The sequence below is a fragment of the Vigna unguiculata genome, chromosome 8, assembly GCF_004118075.2.
Source record: "Vigna unguiculata cultivar IT97K-499-35 chromosome 8, ASM411807v1, whole genome shotgun sequence".
Taxonomy (NCBI): Eukaryota; Viridiplantae; Streptophyta; class Magnoliopsida; order Fabales; family Fabaceae; genus Vigna; species Vigna unguiculata.
The window spans coordinates 28,309,762-28,332,373 of NC_040286.1; the positions used below are offsets into that span (position 1 = coordinate 28,309,762).

Below are 22,612 nucleotides of genomic sequence, written 5' to 3' on the forward strand. Positions count from 1 at the left end.
AGCTGTTGGAAGTATCCGTACATACTGGACAGTCTGAACTGGTAAAAGTACAGGATAATAAATACGAATTAAAAAATAATACGTTAAAAAAAAGAATTATGAAGCGTCGTAAAAGTATAAGAAGAATTATTTAATGTAATTTACTAATGTTGATTTTTTTCAGGAAGGGGTATTTAATATTGGAATAGAGTAAAGTTTAGTAATTATAACGTGTGGCAGATGATGGAGCAGTTTATTCATCATTATCTCGAGCAGTGCGAAATTTAATGCGTTTGAATACTGATTGACAGGTTGATTTGGAAAAAATTCGAAGTAGTATTTGAAGGGGTTGGAATACAAAACGTTTTGTAAACGAAATGGTTTTGATGGAGTAAACGGTGATTGGAAAAATGTGAAGAACTTTTTCAAAAATTTCCGAATAAAGTCAAAAATTAGGTAAAAATAAAGAGATTTAGTGATACAGTGTATTATTAAAAAATACCATTAACGAAAAAAAATGACACAAACAGAGTTTAAGGTAGAAAAATGAAGAAGATGAAGGGTTTGCTTGTAAAAGGTGGAAAAATACAGATAAATTGGTAAAGAAAAAGGTATTTTGATACAAATTACTTACCAGTTAAGTTGTATAGCGAAAAAGACTCGTGCATGACTTTGAAATCTTGATTTGAAGCCTGTATCCAGAAGAAAAACAGTTAGATCAAGGTAGATAAACAGAAAAAATAGTTAGATTAACTCTTTTTGGTGTAGAACTTTGAAAAAATATAGTGTATGATGAACTCTTTGAAAAATGTCCAAATAAAAACGTAAATCGGGTAATAATAAAGAGATCTGCTGATAAAATGCATTATTAAAAAAATACCACGAACGAAAAAAAAATGACACCAAGAGAGTTGAAGGTAGAAAAATGAAGAAGTTGAACGGGTTGCTTGTAAAAGGTGGAAAAATACAGATAAATTGGTAAATAAAAAGGTAGATTTTGATACAAATTACTTACCAGTTAAGTTGTACAGCGAAAAAGACTCTTGAATCAGTTTGAAATCTTGATTTGAAGCCTGTAAACAGAAGAAAAATATAAGAAATAGTTAGATCAAAGTACATAAACGCCAAAAATAGTTAGATAATTTTTTTTTATAAACCTGATGTTAAATCTGTCGCAGTGAACCATATTAGACATGTAGCAATCCTAGAAAATACCATCATCGGAAAAAAATAGTTAGATCTGAGAAAATAAAAGAAGAATATGAGTTGTTCGCTTGAGAAAGGTCAAAATGAAAACGAAATCTGCGTAATAAAACCATATGTCTCAGTGAACCATATTAGTTCTGTACAAAAACGAAACAAATAGTTAGATCTGACAAAATATAAGAAGAAAATGAGTTGTTTGGTTGAGAAAACTCAAAATAAAATCGACTTCTGGGTTTAAACCTGTAAAAAAATGCATAAAAAAGTTAGATCTGACAAAATATAAGAAGAAAAATAGATGTTCGCTTGAGAAAACTCAAAATAAAAACGACTTTTGGGTTTAAACCTGTAAAAAAACGCACGAAAGAGATAGATCTGACAAAAAATAAGAAGAAAATGAGTTGTTCACTTTAGAAAACTCAAAATAAAATCGACTTCTGTGTTCTTACCTGTAAAAAAGCGCATGAAAAAAGTTAGATCTGACAAAATATAAGAAGAAAATGAGTTGTTCGCTTGAGAAACTCAAAATAAAATCGACTTCTGGGTTCTTACCTGTAAAAAAACGCATGAAAAAGTTAGATCTGACAAAATATAAGAAGAAAATGAGATGCTTGCTTGAGAAAAATCAAAATAAATACGACTTTTGGGTTTAAACCTGTAAAAAAACGCATGAAAAAGTTAGATCTGACAAATATAAGAAGAAAAATAGATATCCACAAAAAAAATGGACAGATGAACGGCAAATCTCATATGCATGTCTTTGTAAGTGTCAGTTGAAGCCTGTAAAGAAAAAAAAATGATGAACAGAAGAAGATGAACAGAACAAAGCTCAGAAAAAAAATATAAACCATCTCCATAGTCGTTTTTTTGCGATTTAAAAACAACTCGATGAAAAGAAGAAGATGAACAGAAGAAGATGTTAGAGAAGAAGCTAAGAAAGGTAGAGAAACCATGATGAACGCAGAGAAACAAAGACAGAGAGAGAAAGAAGTGAGAAGGCGGTGCCAGAGAGAATGAGAAAGAGAGAGAAAGAAGAAAGAAGGCGGTCGCAGAAAGAATGAGAAAGAGAGAGAAAGAATTGAGAAAGAGAAGGTGAGAAGACTGAGGAAGAGAGAGAAAGAAGTTTTAATTAAAACTTTCGGTTTTCAATTTCTTTTCCATTTTTTTTTCAGACTTCAAAATGCTGAGAGATTGACACATCAGCGTTTTTACCTTTTGTAGATAAAAATTTGAATTGAGAAGTAGGTCAGATATATTATTCAATTGAAAATCTTGCCTTTTGTTAGTTCCCAATTGTATATAGTATTAGATTTCTATCATCAACAATTTTAAGTAACTTTTTCTTGAAATTTTTAATAAAATTATTTTCAACCAATTCTTTCCCAGATTTTGGCTATATCATCCTAGGATTACTTTTGTGTAGATGAATTTTGAGTATAAACCCAAATTTTAGTTTGATAGGTTTTGTGGGTTGAGAACATAGACATGATTCTAGCTATAGTGAAATTTCCTCGAAAAGATATTTTTGTAATAAGTTCTTATTTTCAGTTTCAACCTTTATGTGTCTTAACAACACTATTGTTTCCATTTATTCATATTTGTTATTGTTGATAAAATAAAAAAATATTGTGGTGGACCTGTATTGTTGTCGGTGCTTATGGGTTGACAATAGTGCTTTTGGTGATGGTGTCTTTGGTCGCTTGATTAATTCAAGAAATGACATTATACTTTCAATTAATTAAATTTATTAATTATTTTTACTTAACAAGTAATCATCTAATTATATTTTAATTTAATTTTAATTAATTACATTTTATTTTACATCAATTTAAACCATTTTAGGGCAAATTTGTGATCTTACACTTTAATTTATAAACATTTTCTTTATCTATGACATTTATTGAATCATTCACAAATTTCTCTTTTAAATTTCTTCATTTTCACTTCTATATCTCTTAAAACAATTCCTCCTTTCTATCCCTTAAATTCATCCATTTAGTTTTCATCAAATTCATCATTTGAAGCAAAAATAAGTCTTTAAGATTTTACATTAAAAGTGAGATTAATCTCTTATATGATAACTCATATTTCAGAAATGGTTAATTTGCTTGCAACTCTCAGCTATGGCTTTCTATTAGCCTCCCAGTTCTCAGTAGTATATTTCTTTTCCCTGCATGGTTAATTTGGCATTAAAGTGGCTTTGGTGGTTGGGATTACTCTTTTGTGGATTTTTACCTTTGCAAGCTGATTTAGTTACTTTAATTTTCTGCTATATTGTCTACATCATAATGCCTCATTTGGTTGTTCCATGTTAGTATTTCTTTTGGCATGACATTATTGTAGAATATAAATTACAATACTATTGACTCAATTGTTTTGTTTTTGTTCTTTCAAGGTCGAAATCATCTTGTAAAGATTTTTCAAAGCAAAAACTCTTTACTTTTCAACTTTTTAACCTAAGTGTTTGCAAAAAACATTTTGACACTCAAGTCAATTGAGTATATTACATACAATCAATGTTGTGATGAATGTATACTTATTTGTCTCGTAATATGCTTTAGTTCTTAATTATTGCTACAACATAATGTGATTGAAATGATGTAAGTCACAATGGATCGAAATAATCCCAGGTCATTACAGGCCCACATAATTTAGGTCATTACAGGTTTAGATGACCTATGTCATTATAGGTCAAAATGAGATGATTTCGAATACATATAGTGCAGTAACAATCTTTAAACAAAAATGTGACAAAAATAAGAATATATAGAGGATGTCAATATCATTAACTATAAATTTATTTTTATATATTTTAAAATCAAAGTAGTTTATGAATAAATTATATAAAAAATAAGATATTACATTTAATTAAAAATCTTTAAAATAATGAGTTTGAAAATCTCCTTTTTTTAATATTCCATATATAGTGTTTATATGGTTGATTCTTAAATTTAAACTCATGCTTAGACTTATTTTCTCTTTAGGAGATGGTCAATCTTTAGAATATAAGTTAGCTTTAAGGTCTAAGAAAAAAAATGTAAAGAAGAAAATAAAATATGTAATGTAAGTTTTACCCTAAATCAAATAAGTGGGGAATGATGTTTGTTTTTTTTATCAATAATTTATATATATATATATATATATATATATATATATATATATATATATATATATATATATATATATATATATATATATATATATATTAAAATAATGAAACACTTAGGTGTTTCGATCCTTATACAAAAAATATATACATAATTTTAAAAACATAATTCATACTACATCATTGTACCAATAAAAATAAAGGAACAAATTCAAGCAAAAATTAATTGTCCAACATTTAGTTTAGTTACTACCTTGTTAAATATTTAGATGCATAGTAATTATTATGATCTAACGGCGTTCCCAAAACTTGATTCATCATCTTTGATACACATAAATAATAGATGTTGTCGGTATGTAAGTTACCAAGACAATACCTATTGTCCTAAGCACTTGAACCTAGATTGAATTAAATCTTTCTATGTCCAGTCATTTCTTTTTTTTTTGTCCCGCTAAGACAAAGAATAGCAAAAAGAAGAAAATACAACCTATGCATTCCAGCAATTGTGATTAATCCTTAGTCTACTAACATGCATGCAACTTCAAAGTTCAATTAATGATAAAAACTGTGCTACATACTGCTGGTACTACTCATTCTATGATGTTTGTGGATAAATATGAAGGGAAGGAAAAGAAAATTTCGAATTTTGTAGAATGAAATTTATCAAACGAACAGATATGTCTAAAGTCATGAAATGTCATTCCCTGGATCTAGGGAAAGCCATATTGACTGAAGTTGAAAGAGAAAAATAAGAAGAGAACAAAGGGGAAGGTGTTGAGAATAGTTTGGATTCGCTGATAAGAATCTGTAAAAAAAAGAAATTATAAATTTCTCGCAGTAATAATTGCCAATAATGCTTGAAACAGTATTGTGATGCAGTGATTTTTTTATATACATGGATCACATTGTACTGAAATTCTAATAACTTGCTTAAAATATAATATTTGTACTGAATTGAATACAAATCGTTAATGGCTATTAACAGGGCAAAATTGTTAAAAGAAATAATGTTGTAAGGCTCCTTTACCCACAAACAGTGATTGAAAGCAGTGCAATAATGAAACCTATTACATCACAAATTCACATCTCACAACAACTTTAACACTCCATTTTGGAGTTATATTATCACTAATCATGTATTAAACATCTTATATTTGCAGATAATACATACTCAATTTGTACTGATAGGAAAAGTTAATACATAGGTTCTTGGTGACACTTTATATTCTTAGAAGATAATCTCTGAGAAAGTGTAAATTATCTTTTTGTTGATGATATGTTATCATAGTTGCATTGGAGATGATGATCGAAATAATCTAGGTTGTTTGGTCTTTTTTTGTATGACTCTCGGTGACAATTGATGTCATTCTTTTTCCTTTTGTGAACGAATATGTTCTGTTACTCAAAAGCCATAAACTGAACCTGCAATAATCTAACCCTAAAGGCAATTAGAGAGGGAGTAAGTGAACAACTTTCAATCTCATAATATATGAAAAGTGGATACGATCAGGATTAAGCTGCTAAATTGTCTATGCCACTGCTGACTTCAACTTTTATATTATAAATAGATATAATGATTGCAAATTACTAAAAAAAGAGGTAGCAGACAGCAGATGATATGCATACATGAAAGAAGAATACTTTACATTCAGAAGACCAAAAATTTAAATCTGCATGTGAAAAATGTGAAGAAAATGAAGAAAGAAACTAAATGGGACATGAAGACTTTGCATTTTACCAACATGTACCTGGAATGTTGTTTAGAATTGAAATCAGAAGCATTGGAAGTTTCATATTAACTAATAAAATCAAATGGATGCGAATCTTATCTTGTAAGTTGGTTTTGCAGAATTGAATTAGACTTGAACTGCACCGATTAACCGCGATTAGTCTGATTTGTTAAGTACAATTTTAGTTCATTATATAATTGCTGCACACATTGAAGGTTTCTTCCATGGAGGAGGATACAGATATTTCCTTGTAAAGAAGTTGCATTTTAGGTCAAATAATGTAAAGGAGTTAGTTATGCCCACTGAAGTGTTTGTAGAAAAGCTGTGACCCACATCCACGTGCCCTCACATACACGTTCACTGCATTCATACATCAATTTGACTCATGGATTCTTTTTGCCCCCAGTCAAGACATATCAAGGTGAGACATTCTTGAAATGTAGACCATATTGAATGTACTCTAACACAACAAAAGTCCTGTTTCCTCATTCCTGTCAGATCACAAACTGGTGTACTCATTACTCAGACAGTGTCTTCGATTTTTAGTCTCTACTTTTGAAATTGTATTCATGTTAAAAGTAACTCACCAAAACCATTATGAAAATCTTATGAATCTAACCGATTCATTCCTTCATACATGAAACAGTATAATGTTCTGAAGTATCTTGACTACCTCATATCTTATGCTTTTTGTTGGGTTGGCAGTGAGTGTATTGTAAACAACTAACAAATTAGCTGCCAATTTTCAATAATGCTTGCATTTTCTAATGGATTCTTCGATAATGGTTTTTACACTTCTTGTGTATTAATATGAAATGTTAGTACCATGTCTTCAATCATACATTGCTCAATGATTTGTACCTCACCTTGGTTTGGATAGTTGAGATTTCTGATCATATGATCTTGCTTCAAAAGCAATTCAAAGTTCACATGCCGAAAACTGAAGAGAGAAAATAAGTAAAACGAAAAGGAAGTAAATATCCTTGAGAGAACCAGCAGTAGCAGATATCTGGATGCTTTGCGGGGCCAACATTCATATGTTAGTAGGTATATTTCATGTTCTAGGTTGTTTGGTAATATAATGACACACACCTAACTTTTATTGCTATGTGATGTATAAAAAATTTGTAAACTATAATCAAATATCTCAATGGTATAGGTTTCTGATATGGATATAGCTAGACAGATTATTTACTAATCATATACCTATTAGTTTAAACTGTGATAGAAAAAAAAAGGAAATTAAAATTTTCAGAATTCATTGAGTCAAATCTGATAGCCACAATTCATGATGTCCACTTAAATCAGTTGTTTTCTTAGTCATTCTGCAAACAATGTTTCTTTTAAGTAAAAAAACATAACAGAGTGGACACATGGAGTTCTCCCCTTTGCTTAAAGTTTCATTGCAATATGACTAACTGTTGACCATAAAGCAAATATTCTGTTAAGCAAATGACAAGAGGCCAAGAATCACAAAAACCATATCATAAATCCATGATGCAATTATGATTTGTAACATATACAAATATAAGTTATTTTGTGGCAATAAAAGAAAGGTGGTTGGATATAAACAATAGCTTAACTTATGAAGCTAAACAAACTCTAGATTCTTCTTAACCGGCCAAGCTAACAATAGAAGTAGTCATACCTTGATTAGGATCCTTTAATCATCTTCTTTCAAAGTTTAGACACCCACCCACATGAAAAAAGTTTGTTTTTCCCCTTTAGTTTAGTTCAAAGAGAGAAAGTTAATCATGTAACGTCAACTCAGTGTATATGAAATGGTTACATTGCAGTCGAATTTGACGTGACATTTCTTATCTTTGCACCAGCTACAAGATGTGTTGGTTGGTGGAATTTATTAATCTTTCTGATTTTGAGGTTGAGATCTCTTGCAAATTAGCCATAGTGGAGTAAAAGTAGCCTTTTTAGTGCACAAAGATGAGTCATCTCCACGTGGTGCTACATACACCTATAGTAAGCTGAAGCTCTTCTTTCTTCTTTGTCCCAAGAGTAAGCAATAATCAAGTCAAAAACTTTTCCTTTAAGCTGTTGAGAACCATTCAGTTCAGAAAAGATGGTTTTCACCTTTCCTTAAAAAGGACTATAATTGATCAGGAAATTACCAAACCTAACCATTCACAGGTTAGCAGAGTTGGTGAGGACACAATTTTAATGCTCAATGGAAAATCTTGCCCATCACTTTCTGGTACATAGTATTTTGTTACCACATGTAATAGAGGAAAAAAAGGATTGATTGGTAAGAAGAGATAAAGAAGAAAAATGAATTTCACAATCCAAACTCCTATGGAAGCAGGAAAATGAAAAGGATATGTAACAGACAAATGCTTTGTCATTGAAACCAGAAAGATCACTCACAAGTCCACGTGGAGATCAACTTTTTATACCAGTTTTCTACACGCAAAATTCTCTCATCCCCATGTGTCATCCATCCCAATCACATTTCATGAAAATGAGAATTGCGTTGCTTAAGCTCTAATCTGTTTACATGCAAATGTATCAGCAATAGTTTTGTTTTAACTTTTTAGAAATCATAATGCATTTGTGATGACTCCATTCACGACATCTGGCTTATTTGATTGGTACCTACTCTTTCATCAACTCAGTAATCCATGCATGGTCAAACTCATGTATAACTCGAAGGAAAGTATTTAATATCATCAATTTCATCACCCTTTTGAAGATTATTTATATAATTCCATTATTTTAACACACTACTCAAAGTTAATTAATTAATGTACCACATTCACCTCTGTCTAACCTTCTGAGTGGATGCTTACTCCATGTAGAGTTCTTTAATGCAAATAAAGAATCTTAGGCTCACATGGTTAATTATTTTAGCTTAAGTGATGCATAGTAATTTGGTAAGTAATATAGATCCACACACAGGTAGGTCCTCCAGGTTGTCCTTATGAGGTCCTACACTTACACATATACCATGCATGTCTGACAGAATGACACTTCACCGCTGTGTCATGAAAAATCTACCAGTCGGTGGATAATGGAAGTATCATGATTTTTTTTTATGTATTTTTCAAAGTTCACTTTCTCTCACTTTCTGTTTCTTTATTTCTCTCTCTCTTCTCAACCTGGCCTAACTATTAATCTCCCCTTCTATAAATCTGCTCAGCCTGCTCCACTGATTCACCCCTTCAACCTTCACACCCTTGAAGATTGAAAAGAAATATTAAACTAAGAGGTTCCTTTTGCAGTTAGTGGCACTGCATGTGATAAGGAATCACTCAGGTTTAACTTTATATGCAAATCAACCCCCTAGCAATCTATCATTGCCCCCTCTTCTTTCCTCCCTATAATATCACTCACTTCTCTTCCCTACACTTGTTAGACCCTCTCCATCTTTTGCATGCCCAACAACTTTTCTCCAAAATCAGAATAATAATTGACATTTCACTCTCCATTCATAGGAAAAATGGGTGAGGAAGCAAAACAGGTGATTTAACCTTCCTGTTGCATTATGATTTCCAAGTGATACTCTATTTGTTTCTTCTTATGCTCATAGTGTTGTAACTGGGTCTGCATTATTTCTAGTACTTATTAGGTGGGTTTCTTCTTTTTCTATTGTGTAGGAACAACCAGTGGCTGAAGCCAGACCAGAGGAAAAGCCAGCAGAGGAAAAGAAGGAAGAAAAACCAGAAGAAAAACCAGAAGAAAAGCCAGCAGAAGAGAAGAAGGAAGAGCCTAAACCACCTTCCCCATGTGTGCTATTTGTGGACTTGCATTGTGTGGGATGTGCCAAGAAAATTGAGAGATATATTATGAAAATGAGAGGTTCAAATCTGTTGCTTACTCTTCCCTCTTTGCCACGAAATGTAAGGCATAAGTGTTCACTCATTGTTTTCTTTTTGTATTTATCTTCTCACAGGAGTTGAGGGAGTGGTAATTGACATGGCTAAAAATGAAGTGACCATAAAGGGTATAGTGGAGCCTCAAGCGATCTGCAACATAATCACCAAGAAAACAAAGAGAAGAGCCAGTGTTATATCTCCAATGCCTGAAGCAGAAGGAGAACCTATACCAGAAGTGGTCAATTCTCAGGTATCACAATATTCTTTCCTTTTCCTAGTTCAGTCCAAAACAAATTGCATATGAAAAAAAAAAAATGATTAACAAAGGGAATTGTCGGTGTTCCAGGTTAGTGGACCAGTTACTGTGGAACTAAACGTGAACATGCACTGTGAGGCCTGTGCTGATCAACTCAAGAGAAAGATACTACAAATGAGAGGTACCATTTTTCTCTTGATTTAAAATTTTCAGTATGATGGCTTCATCGTTGGTTGTAATTGGCAAAGGAAAGGTGAAAGAAAAAAAGAAAGAAGAAAGAAGAACATAGTTGCTTCCTTAATGACCAAATCGTGTGGTACATATCATGTCTTCAAAATCAAATTGCCCACTTAACCTTATCCTTTTGGCTTTGAGCTAAAAGTAGAGGACAAAATACTTCAGTGGTATATTGGATCCTTCCTTGTAGATGACAAGATCATCTTAGAAAGGATACAAGAAAAGAAAGACAACAACAGAAGGATACTTCTGAGTAATTAGAAATCATTATGGTATAACAGTGATTTGTGATACATATGATAGAGTAAATGTGTTTGTGTGTTCATATAGTCCTTTGTTTGTATCTTTCTCGTGTTAGTAAGTAATGTGAAAAGTTGTGTTGATTGATGCAGGAGTTCAAACAGCAATGACAGAGTTTACGACAGGGAAGGTTCTTGTGACAGGGACCATGGATGCAAATAAGCTAGTAGATTATGTGTACAGACGCACCAAAAAGCAAGCCAAGATAGTTCCCCAGCCAGAGCCAGAAGCAGAGCCAGAAAAGAAAGAAGAGAGTAAAGAAGGAGAGAAAGGTGGTGCAGAAGAGAGTAAACCTGAGGAGAAGAAAGAAGAAGAGAAGCCAGCAGAGGAAGCAAAGAAAGAAGAGGGTGGTGAAGGTGAGAAGAAGGAGCAAAAGGGTGGTGAAGAAGCCATGGAAGAAGCAAAAAAAGAAGAGAATGTGGTAGTTGCTGCTAACAACATTGATGATGAAGGATTGAAGAGGATGATGTACTATTACCAATACCCTCCACTCTATGTCATTGAACGAATACCACCCCCACAACTCTTCAGTGATGAAAATCCTAATGCATGCTGCATTACATGAACTTTGAACTATGCTCAGAGTTGTTTCTTCCCAGTTAAATTTTTTTTTTCTGAACTTGGTTTAACAGGGAGTGGTGTCAAGAAAATTGAAATTATACAATAATAAGTGATTAATGATATATCGTTCTTTCTTTTTTTATGTATGTACGATATATTATTATTGTTATATTACATCAATCTCAGGTATCATCCTTGTACAAAAGTTGTGAAATATGAGTATGTTCAAGTTTTTAGTTCCTTTTGTTTTGTTGTGCACTTCTGATTATTGAAAATGAGAACAATGACAACATGATACAATAAACCACATTAATAAGACCTTGCGTTAATAGAAAGGAATGTTATAAATTTGACTTATTACTATTAATATATTAGTGTGTTTGATGGGTTGAGAATAGAGAGAAAAAGAAGTATAAGTGAGGAAGTGAGTGGTATAACGTTAGAAGAGTGAAAGGAATTTTTTTATTAAAAAAAAAAATTGGTATAGGACTTTAAGTTTCAAATTTTGCGCAAAAATAAGAAATATGGGAAATTATTTATAGAAATGCAATATAAAATAATCTAGGTTGAACATTTGTTTACTTATTTTGATATGACAATTGCATTTCATAGGTTACATTAATAATAATAATAATAATAAATGCTTTATATTAATAAGAAATAAAATAATAATAAAGTTAAAATATTTTTTTTTTAATAAAATAATCTTAAAACTATTTTTTTTTTAATTAAAGAGTCTCTATTTAAATTTTGTTACTGGCTTATTCTGTTACATTTTTTTGTCACATTAAAAATTGAGAATATGCAATTAATGATATTATCTTAAATTATTTGAAATCACTCTATATAAGAAATTAAGGAAATATCTTTGTTACTTAAAGGTCGAAGAATTTGTTTGAGGACTTTTAACTTACTCTATCCGCTGCTACTCAACTTATTAGAACTTAAATTTTTCTAGGTGATTTTGTTAATATAGTGAGAATCAAAATGTGTGGTGAAAGTAACAAACAAAGTTTAGGCTACACCGTCTCTTCGGCATTTTATTTTCATTAACATTCTCTTCAAATTTTATGAACACGTAGATCGAGAAAAGAATGATGTGAATGAGATTAATTATCTTACGGTGTATCAAGTTATAATCAAATTTGTACTATTTGAAATGTTATGATTTTAAATAAAAAAAATTAAATTTTGACTATTAATTATAGTTTTTTATCTAATGATAAACATTCAATACATTATTTGGAATCAAGGTCACATTCTTTGATTCAATTCCCAACAAGGAGAGTTTATTATCGGTAACATCAATTTTTCTTGTGACTTATCAATTGGTGTTTGAAATGTTATGATTTAAAGTAAAAAGAATTAAATTTTGACTATCAATTATAGTTTTTAACCTAATGATAAGCGTTCAATATATCAATTGATATCAAAGTCAAACTCACGATTTAGATTATCAAAAAAGGAGTTTATCGTTGGTAATATTAATTTTCCTTGTGACTCGTGATGGAGGTGTTGGATGTTCAAACATTGTCATTGTGAATAATTTTTGTGCTGCTTGACCCAATTTTCATGGTGATTTTTCTTAACTGGGTGATGGTCTTTTTATCTATGAATGGGGCTTTTCACTTTCATACATGGTTATTGAGGGAACGGACACCATCTTCTTCTTTATTTCTTTCCTTCATTTCTTTCTAAATCAACATAAACAATTACATTGTAAACTCGACAATTGCATCAAGTTATATTACAACTAGCATTGTACTAAGCTATTTCTTAACTTGAACATGACATTCTTGGTAACATCAATTTATATTTGGTATATCGGATAAGATACTTCATTATTATTGTTATTATTTATTTAAGATAAATTGTTATTTATTAATATCGATTAATATTGTATTATCAATTTTATTTTATCAGGTGAATCCAAGGTAAAAAAAATACACACTCATATTTTTTGTCCAAAAAAATAAATAAAAATATTGTAAATATTTTTTTCAAAAAGGAATATACACGTTCTCATATACTAGTAATTATTATTCGATGAATTGTAATCGCACCATATTATACTTCAACTTTTTATTCACTCATTATATTTTATTTTCTTGATAGATCAAGTATATAATTTAGAAGTAGATTTCTGTTCGAATTGTTTTCTCCAACTTGTTTGCTACCAAATGTAAGACCAAAATTTTCATTGTTCTACATTCTCCTTCCTTCAATTATGAAACAAAGTGTATAAATTGTTCAAAATTTATGTTTTATTTTATTGCACGAGGAATTTGATGAAGAAATAAAAATTACACATGTTAAACAATAATTTGGAAATGATGTGATGAATTGTATCTAGCTAATAATTTCTCCAACTACAGAAACCTAACGAGACAGAAATTCTCCATGTGCTCTCAGAAGAATATAATTATTATGTTTTATATTATTAAATATGTTCCACTAAAAGTATGCGGACTATACTATTTCTGTCTTCACTCAAGTCATACATATTTTTAATAATACACTTTATGTAACTATTATAATATTTTCATTATTGTCTTTATTTTGAGATTTTATTAATTGAAAATAAAATTAATTTTCCAATATATAGGTAGATGTAGTTCCCATTTTTTAATAATTATGAAGCCTAATAAAGTTTAAATTCTTAATAAATTCATTATTTTTAATTGAGTTTTTATTCAATTTTTCTCTCTTGAATATTTAAATCTTTTAAAGGGAGTTTTACCGGCGAGAAGAAATACCAATGAGACCTGAGTCTAACCACCTAAGGTATTGACGTCACTCTCAACTCAAAATCTTAAGACGAATTTATGGGTTTTTACTCTTATGTAATGCTCTACTTTCTCATTTTTAATCAATGTGAGACTTAGACTGACACTTAGATTTCAAACATAAAATAAGTATTAAATTACTCATATCTTACTTATTTATTTATTTATGTAACATCATCATTTTACTTATAAGGTTGCTGGATTAATATAAAATTAGTATTGTCGTTAATTGAAATAATGAATAATTGTTATTAATTAAAATGAGTTTGATAGATTTTATTAATAATAGTAACAAAGACCATTCCTCTATCACTTTTAAGTAATGATGGAAAACACCTAAAAATAAGTAAACAAGATGGAATAATTTGTTATAATTAATAGAAAAACAATTAAAGAAATATAAAATTTTTAAATATTCCATGAAAAAAATATTAATCAGAATTGAATAAAAAATATGAAAATTTATTTGGAAGTTAAAATTTAATACCTAATAATTATTTGTTGAAACTTGATACGAGAGGTATTTTGAGACGATAAAGTTTTTCTTATTGAAATAAAATTTATACAAAGTAAAAGAAAATTAAATATTTAACATAATTATATATACAATCCACGTGGTGAGATTAACTGTGTTTTCATTGGGATCATATATGGCAAAGGTAGGAACGTTGAAACCACGACAGATCTTTGGATTCTCAAAAGTGGAAGAGATAAACTCAAGAGACCCAATAATGGAAACAAGTCAAAAACAGAGTGTATAATTTTTTATAAATTAAATAGTTTCCGAATATTTAAAAAAAAAACATATAATTTATTAGAGCTGTCCAAATGGGTTAGAACCCGCGAGCTAACCCGGTCACCACAGATTCGAGTCGGGTTAGTTTGAAATTTTTTTATAAATTTCAATATAGGTTTATTTTTTACCCGGCTCACCCGAGTTGGTTGGCTCACCAATCCATAAATAAAGGGTCACACAAGTGTTTTTTTGTTAAGTTGAGTCTTGCCTTTGAATCAGGTTAGGTTATTTTTTTAGCAAACACATAAATAATTTGATATCTTTTTTATTTTAGTTTGTATTTGGATTGTATTGAAGTTTATTTAGATTTTAATTGTAATTATAATTTAGTTTTGACTAAAAAGAAAATTAAAAAATATAGTTTTTTAATTAAGTGAATCTGGAAGCCAATCTGTTTAACCCACTAACCTGTGGTGGGTCGAGTCAGGTTCAAATTTTTTTGACTCGCTAATAAGTGAGTCGGGTTGAATTAATTCACTAAACAATCAACCTGTAGTGGGTCGAGTCAAACTGATCTGGGTTATCCATTTTAACATCTTTATAATTTACCCATTTTGCATTCCATCCTTAGTTAAAAAAGGTGGTGGTGTGATTCACAATGTTATATTTATGTGAGGAGGAATGCAATGCTATATATTTCCGCATTGATTAGAAATTAATGACGAATTTACATATTATATTATATATATATATATATATATATATATATATAAATTTATTTTACAAATTAATTTCATTTTGTGTGATTGAATTATTAAAATCATTTAAAATCTATTTTCTATTATTTATTAGACTTATCTATAATGTATCTAGTCTCAAGTGTACAAGTCAATTTTTTAAGATAGTTCAGCTTTTTTTTCTTAAATAATATCATAAGAAATTAACTTTTTAAAGTAAATAAAACTCAATTATCGTAACATATGATTAATTTGTAATGAAAATTATTAAATTGTGTTAACAATTAGTCGAGGGTGCTAACAATAGAATCTGTGTTTCCACAAAAATAATGCATCTCGTGTCGCACATTTAACACTTTTTTTTTATCGATATTCAAACTTTTAATATATATATATATATATATATATATATATATATATATATATATATATATATATATTCCATCATATATTACTAATAAATATATTACTAATATTTCTCGAATTATTTATTAAAACAGAACTACTATGATAGAGATAAATTAATTAAAGGAGATTATAAAAAAGGACGAGGGCGATTCTGGTTATGAAAAATGTGTGATGGAATTTGAACAAAGAAAAATTGTCTAATTATGTTGAGATCATCAATTAAGTTTAGTTATGTTATGTGGGATCACGGAATAAGTTGGAGAGAAATTTTCAGAAGAAATCTATCTTTTTCTCTTACATTTACATTAAATATTTCATTTTGTTCAGCAATAAGTTAAATTTAAATTTAATGATCTCATTTTAATTATTTTCTTTTTTTCAAGATATTTTATATAAAGTAATTTATATTTATTAAATTTTTTATTTTTATGTAAATAAAATATTTTCCTTAAGATTAAATATAAAATAACTATTTAAATATTAAATAATTATTAATACATTTAAAATTTTCAATATAAGTAATATTTTTAGTTTATTGAGATTTTTTTGTTTAAATTTGTCAAATTTTTTCAATTAACATTAGTAATATTTTCCTTTCTTCATTAACCATATTTATTTTTAAATGTAACTATTTATTTTAAATAAAATGATTATTTATAAAAAATATAAAATAAATAAAAACCACTTAAAATTTATATATATTAATTATAATAGTAATAATTTTATTATTTTTTATTATAAAAAATTGAATGCACTTTTTTAATTAATGTCGATCATGATTGTTATTAAAACTATTTCTACAACATAGCTAGATTATTTTTCTAATTTTTCAATCCATGTCGACCCAAAAATTTCCTCCAATTGATTGACCAAAGATAATTTTAATTAATATTTCTATCTCAATTAAAGTAATCTTATTATGACTGAAATTATTCTAAAAGGGAAATACAAAGATAAAAAGAAACAAAAATTTAAAAATAAAAAGAATCTTAAATTATTATTTTATAAATATAACTTCGATTGTTTTAATTTTAAATAATTTAATTACCAACAAAATTATGATTTCTTTCAAAAAGAAAATATTTAAATAATCATAAGATATTTCAATTTTTTAAAAATAAAATATTTATCCTCTCAAATTAGAAAGAGCAAAAGATAAATAATGAGACGAGTCAAATAAAATCTCTGGAAACGAGCACATTAAAATCAACAATTACGGAAAGGAGTCAAATAAAGTATTCTTACTAAACATTCAATGTGTTCATATTACTATATGTTTATATTTATTTTAAAATATTAAACTGATTGTATTCTATATAATAACTATTTTTAACAATTTATTATTATTTTTTATTTCTTCATCGGTGTGTTAACCATTCATTTGGCTTATTAATGAAGAATTTAATGGTTTATATAAAGTCATATTTATCTCGATGCTTTATGAAAGAAAGAAAAAATACCACCTTAAATTTTAATTAATTAGCATTCGAGAAAAAAAAGTTACATAAAACTGAGAAATATATGTAGTTGTTTGATAAAAGTTCAAAATTAGATAATATGATAATTTTTTTAAAATCTCGTTAAAATAAACTCTAATACAATATTAATAAAATAAATTAAACTTATTTTATAAATTGTGAGTATACAATGTAAAGTTGGGTAATTAGTGATTTTTCTAAGATGATCTTGGTTTATTTATGTGTCGAATGGTATGTAATGTTTAAGATAATGAAGATAGTTGTCACCATATTAAGATTAATGTGAGATAAGAAAATCCTAGATCAATCCAGACCAAACTTGACATTATACAATTTTAAGAGTCACGTTCCAATATAAAATATTAGGGGTCATATAATTATAATATAAAATATTATGAGTGTTAAAAATTTTTAGAGATTATAAAAATATGAGAGATATAAGATGATATGATAGATATAAAAAATATGTTAGAAGATGAACTTGTTATTTTATTTTATTCATATATTATTTATGTCTATCTATTTATACAATATATATATATATATATATAATAAAATGTAACCAAATATAAAGTTAAATATGACTTTATGTGATTTTTATCGAAAATAAAGTCACAAAATTATTTATCCGAAAATTTTTTCTTTTCAAATGTGAATTTAGATAGGATGCAAACTTAAATGAGTGTGAACTTAAACAAATGTTTATTGTACTTAATCTAGGGTCGTGCAAGTAATATGTCCATGAAAATACTATAAATAAGGAACATTATTCATAAGGTGTGATATAGTCTTCATTTATTATTATATTTACAATCTTTGACACTTTAGTGACTTACATATCAGAGTGTCATTGTAAGTACCTCTGCTTAAGAGATGTGAAGGACCGAAAGATACCCGAATTAAACTATATTTGATATATAGTGAGAAGATTAAATGTGACTCATGCATGAAGACAATATCTTAATTCTGGAATATAAATTATTAAAAGAAAATTTTAAATTTAATTGAAGAATAAAATGAACAATATATTGTATGTATATTCAATAATAATAAAATTTCTGAATTTTATGTAAGCCATCTAACTCAATAATAAAAGCAGTTAGGCAAACCCTAATTAATATTACGATTTAAAATTAAGGCAAGCATATGCATATGCAATGCTTTATTATGTTTGCAACAAAAGTGTTTTGGTTTATATGTATGTGTGCTTCATCACAAATGAAGCGACAATTGCATGTGCATGGAATTAATTAACATGGGTTTATGCTTTAAGTGTCCTTTATGCATAATTTAAACTGATAAGGTACCAACAATTATCACATCCTTTAAATTAAGGTCAGGGTCTCTAATTACCATACTAATTAAAACTCTTGGGTAATGTTGCGAAGAGTAAATTATATTTAGTAATTCTTTTTTATTGTTTTAATCAATAATAAATTAAAAATGGACGACTTTAATATTCAAAACATAAACCACTTAATCCATTTTCATTTATTATATAATTACAAAAAATTACAAATAGGATTGAAAACTAATTAATTTAATTTCCAGAAAAAATGATGAAAAAGTTGGAAGATAAGAAAAGGAAAGTAAATTGTAGGTTGATTAAAGAAATAGTGAAAAGAATAGTATGAAATTGAATAATTTGGAAGTATTCAAATTCTGTGAGTGCCTTCTTTGGTAAGGAAAACATCCCACGTGCGAAGCAGAGTCCAAGAATTTCCAATTTCCAACAACAAAAGCTGAATGCAATGCATCTACTTTTGTTTAACCAACACACCCTTGCTGACACAACTTTGCACTCATCCATGTCAGTCACACCTCATTCAAACCATGATTTCAATTTCCTTAATCAAACCCTAATTAATTACCCCTCTTAGTAGTAACAACCTCTCAATTCTAAAAGAAAGAAAAAGAGAAAGAAAAAGTGTTTGTTTTGAATAGAATCTGATAAATGGATTATGAGTTTAGTTAAAGTTGATGCATGAGACTTTATATAAGGCTTGCACAGTCATTGATTCATTATAGATAACAACTGAAGCAAGTGAAGATGGCCAACATGCAAATTGTCCCAGCTTACAACAACAGTGTAGAGGCACAGTATGTTGAAATGATGGTTCCATTGTATTCCTATGGATGTGAGAAGAAAATAAAGAAAACCTTCTCCAATCTTAAAGGTCTTTCACCCTTTTTTTTTTGTCTTAGCTTCATTTCGAACATTTATATGCATTCATCATTCTTAAAATAATTGTCTGTTTTTTTTATCCACTATTTTTCTAAAAGAGTTTTCTAGAACAAGTTTTTTTTTTCCTCTGCAGCGACTGTAACTGTGATAATGACAATTGTAGTGTAGTGTAGTAGCAAATGGTGTTTTCTTCTTAATGTAGTTGGGGTGAAGTTAGTAATTGTGGAGGTCCGGAACTAATATCCAATTCGAGATGGGTTTTCAAAGCTTTACAACTTTGAATTTTGGGTCCAATGGGCTGTGGGCTATGACCAATTGCCAATTTGTTGTTTCTACTAATCAAAGAAAATTCTCACCTTGTGTTTGGATGAAACATTTCAACAATATTGAGAAATTAAAATGCATTGTATTTAAATTGTTTGCAATTAAATTTCTTTCATTTTCTAAATAACTTGTTTGGATAAAGAAATTAAAATATCTTACATTTCAATTTCTTGTTTGGATAACATAATTGAATTTCTTGTGAGATGAAATTTCATTTTATCAATATTTATTTTAGGCTTAATTATGTTTTAAGTTTATATAAATTTGGAAACGGGTCGGTCAAGCTTGTCGGGTCAACGAGTCAGTCGGGTTGTTGGGCCTGCTCGACACATTTGGATCGTCAGGCCCGCCCGACACCTCTAGGACGTTTGGCTCGCCAAACCCGTGTGGGTCGTCGGGCTCGCCTGTCTTGCTTGGGCCATCGAACCCGCTGACTCGTCTTGGTTATGGGTTGTCAGGCTTGACCAACCTATTTGAGTTGTCAAGCCCGTCTGACCCTTATGTGTCATTAAGTCACCTTGTTTGTCTGGGTCGTAGGGCTCGATAACTGTCTGGGTCGTCGGACCCATCTGATCCATCTGGGTCCTTGGGTCCACCTGATCCATTTGGGTCGTCGAGCCTGCTCGACCCGTTTGTGTCGTCAAGTCGGTTCGATTTGTCTAGATCATCTGGCCAACCCAACTTGTCATGGTTGTCGGGTTTGCCAGGTCTATTTGTGGTTGAATCCAGAGTGTGAGATTGAGTGAGAAGGATTTCAAATTCCACATTTTTTTAGGGTATTTGAATTTCTTCTAATTTAGCTAATTGAAACACTTCAAAAAAAAATGCATGCATTTTAAATTATTTTTAGTTTCTCTATCCAAACAAAACATTTCATTGCAAAGAATTTCAAATTCTCCAAATAAATGAATCGCCATTTTGAATTGTCTCATCCAAACACACCAAGGATTTCTTCCTTTTATTGCATGAATTGCATTTATATCTTCTTTCAATTTAGTATATACATTGTGAATTTATGGACTCAGAAATTGTGTTGTGTTGTTCACCATCACTTTTATGGAGATTTACATCAAATTTAAACATCAAACACACTTAATAATCTATCCTGTATTATCTTTTCATATCAAATTGCTCATTACATCTTAAATTTATTTATTGTATAAATAATATTTATGCAGGCATATACTCTGTGAATGTGGATTACTATCAACAAAAGGTGACTGTGTGGGGAATTTGCAACAAATATGATGTGCTAGAAACGGTGAAAAGCAAAAGAAAAGATGCTAGGTTTTGGAACCAAGAACACAATGTTGTATTAGAGAAATCAGAATCAGGTTTTCCTCAAAAACATTTCAAACCCTCTTTAGCTTTAACCAAGGTTCGATCCCTGAGTTTGAAAGCATGGAAGAAGGTCTTCACTAGATCATATTCTTTCTGAACTACTAACTCATCGGTGCAAGAAAGGATGTTTTCAAAACAAAATGAGTGTAGATTTTGAAATCGAAATGTTAAGTTCCATATCTCGCTTCTATTGTACATACATTTATCCTACCATTTGACCTTTTTATACACATATTCTTGCACTATTTCCTTTTACATGTACTGGGATTTTGTTTTCTTTATTGAATCTCATATATCAAAACATCATATTTGATGAGCACATCGTTGAGAAATCCAACACCGGGAAGATTATTGGAACATTCAAGTATAAGTTTATGTCTCACGTTACATGGAGTTAAAAAAACTGAACATTATATAAAAAATAAGGATTAAATATGTTTTTGGTCCCTTTTCGGTTAACATTTTCGAAAATGTGTTCAAACAATGTAAACAACTCAAATATTATCAATGTTAGTTGAGGAACATGTTTAAAACATCAAATAAACTTAACAAAATTTTGTTAAAATTACTAAATTCACGCATTTCTAGATATAAGAACTAAATTGGTTTAAAATTTCGAAGAGTGAATAATTTCAATTTTCACTTAAAGTTAAGAGACCAAAAACATATTTAACCCTAAAAGTAAAAGCTCATCTTATAATTTTAAACGAAAAGTGATTTCAATCTCTTATGTGTATATTGAACTCATATCTTAATATCATATTTATTTTGTGATTCTTTTTCAAAAGAGTCATCGCATATGAAATCTCACTTATAAGAACCACTTACACATTTAAGGCTTCTTTCTAAAATGTGATATTTCAAGCAGGAAAAAGAAAATAAAAAACAAGGTTATGGCAGCGTCCAAAATAAACTCAAAATGGTAAAAAAAAAGGCTTAATTCATTGTCATAAGGGTTGAACTCCAGAGTAATTAGAATATAATGCTAAAAACGGAACTTGAAAATAAGCAAGGAACATCAAGATTTATGTTGAATTGGTGCTTTAAAAAAATTTGTCTTGATGTTTATTTTTAAAAAAATATATTTTTTTAATTATATTAATTAAGTGTGTTACTAGAAGCATTAATTAAAAAAATAAAGGAAATAAGGAATTTACATAATAATTTATACTGATTTGAGTATAATTAACCATACATTCAGTTCTCAATCACCTCAATGTAAAAATGACATGATAATTAATAATTTCAATAAAAAAATATATATAAAAGAGAGAAACAGTTCAATGTGTAAAACATAAAGTCCAAATGAAAATCATGAAGCAGGGTATCAATATCGAAGCAGGGGTACAAGCATTAGACAAAAGGTGCTAATACCAGAGGGTGTGCTTAATAAATGTGAGGTGCAAATCATAATAGGA

At 29.1% G+C, this 22,612-nt stretch overlaps 2 protein-coding genes and 1 long non-coding RNA gene across 3 annotated transcripts; 2 read left to right on the forward strand and 1 right to left on the reverse strand.

Moving 5' to 3' along the window:
• Positions 1-520: 520 nt before the first annotated feature.
• Positions 521-1,403, reverse strand: LOC114193236. The gene is made up of 3 exons (XR_003606242.1): positions 1,137-1,403; positions 995-1,052; positions 521-671 (listed from the first exon to the last, which is right to left on the reverse strand). It is a non-coding gene; the product is annotated as an uncharacterized LOC114193236 (long non-coding RNA).
• Positions 1,404-9,076: 7,673 nt separating this feature from the next.
• Positions 9,077-11,341, forward strand: LOC114193446 (heavy metal-associated isoprenylated plant protein 9). Its single transcript, XM_028083251.1, has 5 exons — positions 9,077-9,490; positions 9,627-9,828; positions 9,923-10,095; positions 10,192-10,282; positions 10,731-11,341. The coding sequence occupies exons 1-5, from the start codon at positions 9,470-9,472 to the stop codon at positions 11,201-11,203; spliced, it is 960 nt and encodes a 319-aa protein (XP_027939052.1). The 5' UTR covers positions 9,077-9,469; the 3' UTR covers positions 11,204-11,341.
• An 8,017-nt stretch (positions 11,342-19,358) lies between these two features.
• Positions 19,359-21,454, forward strand: LOC114195562 (heavy metal-associated isoprenylated plant protein 28). The gene is made up of 2 exons (XM_028086070.1): positions 19,359-19,521; positions 21,032-21,454. The coding sequence occupies exons 1-2, from the start codon at positions 19,395-19,397 to the stop codon at positions 21,289-21,291; spliced, it is 387 nt and encodes a 128-aa protein (XP_027941871.1). The 5' UTR covers positions 19,359-19,394; the 3' UTR covers positions 21,292-21,454.
• The last annotated feature ends 1,158 nt before the right edge of the window (positions 21,455-22,612 follow it).

Excerpts from the sequence above, each read along its gene's own strand:
- LOC114193446 (XM_028083251.1), top strand. The coding sequence starts at position 9,470 with ATGGGTGAGGAAGCAAAACAG. Across the intron at positions 9,491-9,626 it reads TGGGTGAGGAAGCAAAACAG|GAACAACCAGTGGCTGAAGC; the intron begins GTGATTTAACCT and ends TCTATTGTGTAG. Across the intron at positions 10,283-10,730 it reads AAAGATACTACAAATGAGAG|GAGTTCAAACAGCAATGACA; the intron begins GTACCATTTTTC and ends TGATTGATGCAG.
- LOC114195562 (XM_028086070.1), top strand. The coding sequence starts at position 19,395 with ATGGCCAACATGCAAATTGTCCCAGCTTACAACAACAGTGTAGAGGCA. Across the intron at positions 19,522-21,031 it reads AACCTTCTCCAATCTTAAAG|GCATATACTCTGTGAATGTG; the intron begins GTCTTTCACCCT and ends ATATTTATGCAG.